This window comes from Nicotiana sylvestris, chromosome 1 (genome assembly GCF_000393655.2).
Source record: "Nicotiana sylvestris chromosome 1, ASM39365v2, whole genome shotgun sequence".
NCBI classification, from domain to species: Eukaryota; Viridiplantae; Streptophyta; class Magnoliopsida; order Solanales; family Solanaceae; genus Nicotiana; species Nicotiana sylvestris.
Genome location: NC_091057.1, coordinates 62076225 through 62086088, shown reverse-complemented (window position 1 = coordinate 62086088; position 9864 = coordinate 62076225). Strand labels below are relative to the sequence as shown.

At 40.8% G+C, this 9864-nt stretch overlaps 1 protein-coding gene across 1 annotated transcript; it reads right to left on the bottom strand.

The window, feature by feature from the left end:
• Nucleotides 1-272: 272 nt before the first annotated feature.
• LOC138877372 (probable aspartic proteinase GIP2) lies at nt 273-1959 on the bottom strand. The gene has a single exon (XM_070156998.1). The coding sequence runs from the start codon at nt 1819-1821 to the stop codon at nt 556-558; it is 1266 nt and encodes a 421-aa protein (XP_070013099.1). The 5' UTR covers nt 1822-1959; the 3' UTR covers nt 273-555.
• Nucleotides 1960-9864: the final 7905 nt, after the last annotated feature.

Sequence of the window (9864 nt, the reverse complement as noted above, 5' to 3'; positions counted from 1 at the left end):
TGACATAGGGGGAGAAACAGTAATGGCGACGGCCCCTTGAAACATATGTAAAAGATGTGAGAAGAAGAGAGAGTGAAAACAGTGGTTGTGAGAACACAAATTTAACTCCATAGCTTTTAGAAGCAATGGTTGTAAGAATACATATTTTGAATTTGCAAGAGCTACTGTTTTTAAAATATGTACAATATCGACTAGGTCGGGTAAAACTTAAAAACATGAGCTATTTTTTGTTATGTGTGAAGTCTTTACACTACTACAGAACAATACATACATCAAACTAAATAGCAAAGTAGCATAGGGAAGATCAGAACTAATACATTCTTTAATCAGGAACTTGAAAAATAGATGTTACGTACCAAAATTTTCTCAAAAGGGAGTCAAAAAACACTCATAAGTCATAACCAAAACCAAGAATCTCTTCCTCACCAATAAACTAGTTATATATCCTAAGATTGGCCAAGTCATGATTATGTATAGGAGCCAATACATGTTCTTAGACAACTATACAAAGGGGAATTGATCCACAATTCAAAATCTTGGGTTAAGGATTTGGTGTCAAGAATCAAAAGCTGAATCTTTCGATACAGAATGGATCATGAAGTCAGAACAGCTTGTTTCTGCTGTAGACAGTGAAGAAGTAAATCCAAGCATAGAAGTTCCCAAGTTAAACTCCAAAAGATTATTCTCCAACTGGTAACCCCCTATAACAATTGAAGCCTTTTGATTCACCCCTCCATCCAAAAATCCCCAACACATCACTTCATCACTTACTTTCACCATTGAATTTCTCCCATAAATCCTCCACTTAACCATTTCACTTTGCAACACAAGATCCATAGTTGGAACATTTGGCCCCACTTTTGTGACATCTATCCCCTCTGTGCTAAAGCAAAGCTCAAATGGTGCTATGGATTCCACTTTAGTCAAATTCACGGAAATAGCAATTTTTTCATAAGCTTCCATAAATGTCCTATAAATTGAGCTTTTCATGCTAGTAAAAGGGGAAATTGTACTAATCTTTGTCCCGCCAACACCTTCTTCATCCATTGTAAACAAAGATATGTTTAAAGACAGTTTATTGCCATTAATTTTTATGGATTTGACATTGATGTAATACTCTTCTGAAACACCATTTTTAGATGAAATCAAAGGTGTGTAAAGCATAGATCTTGAAACATCATGACCCAAAAGTGACAAGTAAGGACTTTCACCAGATATTATAGCACCATTTGAAGAAGACAAACAGAGAGCAAATTTCCTCTGGAAACCAAATGTATCAGACAACTGAGATGGCAATGCAATTCTTGAATTTCCAAGTCCTAACATTCCTTTGGCACCTCTAGCAAGACCTTGTAACAAAGTAGTTGATGCACAAGAAAACAAGAATTCATGTATTGAAGCAATTGAACCTGTTTTTAACTCATCTATGAATTCCACAGCAAACATGTCCTCTGCTAATTCCCCTGTTGCAGCCACTTTTGTGAAAGGATTTTCTGATTGTACACCACAAATCTTGTTAGTGCAACCATTAGGTTTAGCCATTGAGCACTTGAGTGAATTACAGGGGACAAGTTTCTGACTTGAAGATACAGAAGTTAAGCCACAATTAGTCCAGAGAAACGAACCTCCAAGATCTACAACTAAATTGGTAGGAACAAGATGAGCACCCATGTAAACTTGAGTAACATACTGAAAAGTGGACAGATCTTTGTTTACAGGAAGAATAATGGCCTTAGGCAAAAAGGGTCCATGAGAAACTGAGAAAGAAACAAAGAAAAAGAACGGAAACAAAGGAAGGAATATTTGAAGAAGTGAAGGCATATTTTTGAGTTGAAGAAACCGCAAGCAAAAGAGAAAAGAAAGTTGTTTGAGTGGTGAGCTAAGGTTACCTTAGAGGAAACCCTATAAAAACATGTGCAGTTTGGTTGTAAGATGCTGCGGAGAGGCGCCACAGCTTAGTGGGGGGCAAATAATTGACGTTAATACAATAGTGGATAAGGCAAAGGGGAAATGTCTCCGTCTTTGCTGACTAGATTTACATGGTTTGTGGGACTTCCGCACGATGTAAACACAGAAAAAAGTTATAGTACTCTTGCCCTATTTGATTGGACACCAAATATAAAATATAATAATTCTTTTTAAAATTTTTGGTCCTAAACATATTAGAATAGGGTTTGGTATGTGTAGTTATAAAAAAACTTCCGGTGAAATTGAAACTTTAAGCTAAATTGTGTTTAAATTTAGAAAGAGGTCATTCTCTTTGGAACGAACCAAAAAGAAAATAAATTCACATAAATTAGGAGTAGTAGTTATTATCCCACTTGTAACATGGTCAATTTTCTAAAGTTTTTTATAAGTCTTTGTTTATTGTGATCAAGTAAAAGCTAAGTCTTTATTTTATATATTTTGCCGTGTGAAGCAAATGGGTGATAAATTATTTTTCAAGGTTTTCTTGCTTTAGTTATTGTTGGAGATCTGATTGAAACGTTGGAACTTATCTCACCAAGAAAAAGGACAGAAAGAAAAGGAAATAAATCTCAATAGGAAATGAATATCTAGCAAGGGAATATATCCAAAGCATATCCAATTGCCATGGCTTGAAAAATTAATGTCATTGTGTAGGATTTTATAGAAATCTGAGAGAATTTTTGTATGATGTATATTTCCTTGTTGTAAAAGAACTGTACAGATATTTCTATTATATACAATTAAGAAAGAATTTTTCTCTAATAATTAACTTCAGTTGTCCTATCTCTTATTGGCTATACTATAACTAATTTGTAATTTCAATGTCAGAAATTATTCTCTATAAACAGGTGTACTATTTCTAGAAGAAACTATGCAGTAAACTTGTTTATCTGTTATCAGGCTGGATGAATGTAGAGGCAACATTGGGCTTCCGTCCTTTATTCTTGTTGGGCTGAGTTGACCCTTTATTCTTGTTGGGCTGAGTTGAGGTGGTCTGTTCTGAAGACCCAATACCTTTTAGTTCCTTTTCTTTTACAGACATAGATATTAACGGATGAGGGCTCATTTCCTTAATTTTATCGAACACTTCTTCTCTATCAACTGAAGAACCTAGAGCCCTATGTTCTTTTGCCTTCATCTCATTCTGTATCTCATCATCCCCCCCCCCGAAGTTGGAGGGGTGAGAAACAACCCCAACTTGTCGATGAGTTGTTGATGATGAAAACCAGCCAAGGGTTTAGTAAAGACATCAGCTATTTGAGAAGCAGAAGGAACAAAGTTGAGGGAAATTAGTCCGGCGAGAAATTGTTGGCGAACAAAATGGCAATCAAGCTCTACATGCTTGGTTCTTTCGTGCAACACCGGGCTCTTGGCGATATGGATGGCCGTCTGACTGTCGGAGTGAAGAGGTACCGGGAGTAAAGGAGAAACAGTGAGATCGGAAAGTAGTCGAACAAGCCATGTGATTTCAGCAATCACGCGACACATAGAGCGGTATTCAGCTTCAGTGGACGAAAGGGAAATGATAGGTGTTTCTTGGATTTCCAAGACACATGAGAACCACCAAGACTGATGAAATATCCACAAATGGAGTGACGAGTTTCCAGACAAGAACCCCAATCTGAATCACAAAAAGCTGAAAGCTTGAAAGAGGAGTCTGTCCGAAAAAACAAACCAAGACCCGGATTGGATAATAGATACCGGAGACAATGAAGTTCTGTATTAAGATGAGGTTGTCGAGGAGTCAGCATATATTGGCTTAAATGTTGCACGGCAAAGGACAAATATGGGCGTGTATGAGTCAAAAAAATTAATTTCCCTAGTAGTCTTCTATAAATCGTGGGATCCGGTAACAAATCACCAACATCAGCGCGCAATTTTGTGGAAGGTTCAAGCGGGGAAGCCACAGGTCTTTTGTCAAAATAATCAAAATCAGACAAAAGTTCAAAGGTAAACTTTCTCTGTGTAACAATCAAACCTTGTGATTCTCTGATAATTTTCATACCTAGAAAAAAATGAGCATGTCCAAGATCTTTAATCTTGAACTCTAAATGAAGGAAAGCCTTTAGTAATGTCATTTCTGTAAAGTCATCTCCTGCTAAAAGAATGTCATCGACATAGACTGCAAGAATACAAACTCCCTTGGGTATTTTCTTAGAAAATAGAGAGTAGTCATTGAGTGAATGAGAGAATCCTTTAAAACTCAAAGCAGCAGTGAGCTTGGCATACCATTGCCTAGAGGTTTGCTTGAGTCCATAGAGTGACTTCTTTAATTTGCAAACATGATCAGCTCCATATTTGAATCTTCCTTTTTATAATTAACTGTAATATGCTACCAGGGTCGAAAAATCGTACCAACTAACATATGAATATATAATTTTTATATATATAGAATTTTATACAGAGGCCTTTAATTTGATCTAAAAGTTTTAATTGGTGATGTTATATTTCTGCATCTTTTATTGATCTAGATCTAAATCTAGTATCTCCAACCTGTTTTTCACTGCCTCTCTTTGTTAAACCCCACTGTCGCTCTCCGCCGCGCATGTTCTCCAACTTCCGGCGTTTCTCTGACATACTTTTCAGAGTTTCGCATTCTCACTCTGTTTGTACGGGTTCTTTCTTTACACTTTCTCTATCACCGAGATTTGTAAATTTCAAATATTAAATTATACAAAGTGGTACCCATTCCTGATCTTCCTTTGTCGTTTTCGATGATAGTAGAAATATAAAGGCATTGATCCATTTTGAATATTAAACTTATTTTGGTAAGTTTCTGCCTGATCTCCATTTTTCTGTATTCGTCCTTTTGGTTATTTTTTCTTCTATTTTAACCCACTTTCTGATATTTAGCAATAATTTCATACTTTTTGGTTTTAATTTCATACTTTGTATTTTCCTTCAATATTGTTTTTAGCTAACCCAAAGGTTTTTAGGGACCCGAAGATTTGATTTGAGTTGGTCTATCAAGACTCTATATAGTTGAATTTTTAGTTGAGAAGGGCACTTGTTCTGTCTTGCTTCACGTCATCATTTTCTTCAATATTTTTTGTCTTCTTCTCCGTTCTTGGTACATTCTATATTGTTGGGGCTATACCAGTGGTAGCGGTCATAGCTCCTGCTGGTTTTTGGGTCGTGGTATTTTCTGTGTTTTCAGGAATTCTCGGAGTATTGGAGACAAGTTGGGCGCACGAGCACTGACAAAGGAGAGCGACCTGGGCGAGTGTCAGCAAAGGGCGGTAGGAAGTGGTGCGTGAGCGCACAACTGCATTGAGTACAACAAATCAGCCACAGGTTTTGTTATCAGGAGTTGGTACCTCCTGTTTTACTGTTTCCCTTTTGGTGTTAGCTAAATTACTGTTACTTTACTTCGCAATAGTTAAACCTTTCAACTAGGATACTAGTTACCACTGGTTTCCTTCTTGTTTGATTTGCGTACGTTGTGCACTAGCGAGTCTTCTCTAGATAGTTGTAGGTGTAGTGGCTGCAGTCTGGGATGATAGAATAAGGGAATGTCCTCAGGTGGGGCAGAGTGGGGGCTGGGGTTAGGGGTGGGTCGGGTAGCAGGGGAGGTAGAGGGGGCAAGGGAGCCTATAGGTTGAGAATCGGATCATGGAACATAGGTTCACTAACTAGTAAATCCATAGAGTTGGCGAAAATCCTGCAGAAGAGGAAGATTAATGTAGCGTGTGTCCAGGAGACTAGGTGGGTCGGATCGAGGGCGAAAAACGTGGATGGGTATAAGTTGTGGTACTCTGGTATCCTGAGGGGTAAGAATGGAGTGGGTATCCTGGTAGATAGTCATCTTAGAGAGTCCGTGGTAGAGGTCAGGCGGGTGAATGATAGACTAATGACTATTAAGTTGGTGGTAGGTGAGGGTACTTTAAATGTCGTTAGCGCGTACGCACCGCAAGCAGGCTTAGATGAGGATATTAAGAGGTGCTTTTGGGAGGGGTTGGATGAGATTGTTCGTAGTATACCGCCTTCTGAGAGGTTATTCATAGGAGGAGATTTCAATGGTCATATTGGGTCATCTGCAAGTGGGTACACTGAGGTGCATGGCGGCTTTGGTTACGGAGAGCGGAACGGAGGGGGCATTGCGCTGTTGGACTTTGCCAAGGCTTTCGATCTAGTCATTGCGAACTCGAGTTTTACGAAACGGGATGAACATTTGGTTACTTACCAAAGTTCGGTGGCGAATACTCAGATTGACTATCTCCTCCTCAGGAGATGCGACAGAAGGTTGTGCAAGGACTGCAAGGTTATCCCCGGTGAGACCCTCTCAACACAGCATAGGCTTTTGGTGATGGACATTTGTATTAGGATAAGGAGGAAGAAGAGGTCAGTACAAGGACGCCCTAGGATTAGGTGGGGCGCCTTAACTAAGGATAAAGCTAAGGAGTTGGAAGGAAGGTTATCGACAATGGGAGCTTGGAGAAGAGGTGGGGACGCAAACACAATGTGGTCGATGACGGCGGACTGTATAAAAAAGGCGGCGAGAGAGGTGTTAGGGATATCTACGGGCCGCAATGGTGGTCATAAAGGAGATTGGTGGTGGAATGCACTTGTCCAAGGTAAAGTGGAAGCGAAGAAAGCGGCTTACCTGCAGTTAGTAGGGAGCACTAACGAGGAGGAGAAGAGAGAGAACAGTCAGAGGTATAAGGTAGCTAGGAAGGAGGCAAAGATGGCAGTGACGGAGGCTAAGACGACAGCTTTTGCTCGTCTGTATGAGGAACTAAGGAACAAAGGAGGGGAGAAGAAGTTATTCCGACTCGCTAAGGCGAGAGAGAGGATAACTCGAAGACTTAGACCAGGTGAGGTGCATAAAAGATGACGACGGCAAAGTTCTGATGGGAGATGACCAGATTAAGAGGAGGTGGCAGACCTACTTTCATAAACTTCTAAGTGAAGAAGGAGATCAAGATATTAGACCTGGGGAATTGAGGAATGCCGACAATCACCATGAATTAGATAATTGTAGGGACATCGAGATCGATGAATTCAGGGAGGCAATGCGTAAGATGAGAGGGGGCAGAGCTACCGGGCCAGACGAAATTCCGGTTGAACTGTGGAGGTGTGTGGGTAGAGCAGGCTTGGAATGGCTTACTGCATTGTTTAGTGTTATATTCAAGACTAATAGGATGCCTGAAGAGTGGAGGTGGAGTACAATGGTCCCGTTGTATAAGAACAAAGGTGATGTCCAGAGCTGTAACAACTATAGGGGCATCAAATTACTAAGTCATACCATGAAAGTTTGGGAGAGAGTGGTAGAAATGAGAGTGCGAAGGACGGTGTCTATTTCAGACAACCAGTTCGGGTTCATGCCGGGACGATCTACCACAGAAGCTATCCACCTTATTAGGAGGATGGTGGAACAGTACAGGGATAGGAAGAAGGATCTTCACATGGTGTTTATTGATTTGGAGAAAGCGTACGATAAGGTTCCTAGGGAGGTCTTATGGAGCTGCTTAGAGGATAAAGGGGTCCCGATTGACTATATTAGGGTGATTAAAGACATGTATGATGGAGCTAAGACTCGGGTTAGGACAGTAGGAGGCAACTCTGAACACTTTCCAGTTATTACGGGGTTGCACCAAGGGTCTGCGCTCAGCCCATTCCTATTTGCCCTGGTGATGGATGCACTGACTCATCATATTCAAGGGGAGGTGCCATGGTGCATGCTATTTGCTGATGACATTATTCTAATTGACGAGACACGAGGCGGCGTCAACGAGAGGCTAGAGATTTGGAGACATGCTCTTGAGTCTAAAGGTTTCAAGTTGAGCAGGACGAAGACGGAATACCTCGAGTGCAAATTTGGAGTTGAGCCGACGGAAGCGGGAGTTGAAGTGAGGCTTGACTCTCAAGTCATTCCCAAAAGGGGTAGTTTCAAGTACCTTGGATCGGTTATTCAGGGGATCGGGGAGATTGACGAGGATGTCACACACCGTATAGGGGTGGGGTGGATGAAGTGGAGGTTAGCGTCGGGAGTCTTGTGTGATAAAAAAGTGCCACCGTTACTAAAAGGTAAGTTTTATAGAGCAGTGGTTAGGCCTGCCATGTTATATGGAACTGAGTGTTGGCCGGTAAAGAACTCACACATCCAGAAGATGAAAGTAGCGGAGATGAGGATGTTGAGGTGGATGTGCGGGCATACAAGAATGGATAAGATTAGGAATGAAGATATTCGAGAGAAGGTGGGCGTGGCCCCCATAGAGGACAAGATGCGGGAAGCAAGACTCAGATGGTTCGGGCACATTCAGAGGAGGAGCACTGATGCACCGGTGAGGAGGTGTGAGCGACTGGCTGTAGTGGACACACGGAGAGGTAGAGGACGACCTAAGAAGTATTGGGGAGAGGTGATCAGACAGGACATGGCGCGACTTCGGATTACTGAGGACATGGCCCTTAACAGGGAATTATGGAGGTCGAGTATTAAGGTTGTAGGTTAGGAGAGAGTTGTAAATATTTCTACATCACAATAGAGTGAGACTAGCCAGTTAGGAGTTAGACTAAGAATGTCATTGGTCATCTATTGATGCAGAGCTTTACCTGCTAGTCTTACTATACCAGTCATCTTTTTCGTATGTCGTATTCTGTATTTCATATCTATTGTATTGCTATTATTGTATTGCTGTTATTTTATTATGCATTTTTATGGTACTAATATATCGGCTTCTGTTGCTTTTTGAGTCGAGGGTCTCCTGGAAACAGCCTCTCTACCCTTCGGGGTAGGGGTAAGGTCTGCGTACATATTACCCTCCCCAGACCCCACTGTGGGATTATACTGGGTTGTTGTTGTTGTTGTTGATGATGATGAGAGGTAGGAGGCTTCATGCCGGCTACTGCCAAAAGGCACCTCACAGTGGTCATCTTGACCACGGGGAAAAAGGTTTCTGTATAATCAATTCCCTCTTGTTGAGTATCCCCTCGAACTACTAGTCTAGCTTTAAATCTTTCAATACTTCCATATGTTTTATACTTCACTGTGTACACCCATTTGCAAGGTAGTGCTCTATGTCCTTTAGGCAGTTCCACCACTTCCCAGGTTTGATTAGCCTCCAAAGCTTGAAATTCATTAGCCATAGCCTCCTGCCAACAATGGTGTAAAGAGGCTTGGAAGAAAGTGGTAGGTTCTTGTATATGTAAGATAGAACTAAAAAGTGACTTATTAGAATGAGAAAGAGCAGAAAAAGGCAATACAGGAGGTGAGGGAGAAACTACAAAACAAGCAGAGGTAAGATCAGTTAGATAAACAACATTGCACACATAATCAGCCAAATAAGGAGGGGGATTTGAGACTCTTGTTGATTTTCTGACTGCAGGCAAAGGAGTTGGAGAAAACACAGGAGTGAAAGAGGGACTAGACAAACTAGGTGAAAAAATAGAAAGTGTAGGGGTAGGAGATGAAAGTGACCTTAAACTAGGAGAGACAGAAGTGGTAGGAGAAGATGGATGTGAACTAGGAGGAAAAGAAGGTAGATCACCAGGTGTATCATGCAAGACAGTGCCAGAGATGGGAAAAATTGTAGCATTGGCAGGAAGAGTAGAGAAATGATAAATGTTTTCATGAAACTTGACATCCCTAGAAACAAAAATTTTATGACTGTCCAAATCCAGCAGTTTATAACCTTTTTGATTGAAAGGGTAACCAATGAATACACATTTTACTGCCCTTGGATCAAGCTTTGATCTGAGATGAGATAGGGAGAGGCATAGCACAAACATCCAAAACATCTAAGAGACTCATAAGAAGGGGTCTTGCCAAACAAAACTTCATATGGTGATCTGAAATTCAACACTCTTGAAGGGAATGTATTAATGAGATAAGTAGCAGTCAACAAACACTATCCCCAGTAGGACAAAGGCAAATGAGATTGGAAAAGTAGTGCCCTA

Bases quoted from the DNA above. Each gene is read 5' to 3' on its own strand.
- LOC138877372 (XM_070156998.1), bottom strand. From the start codon at position 1,821: ATGCCTTCACTTCTTCAAATATTCCTTCCTTTGTTTCCGTTCTTTTTC.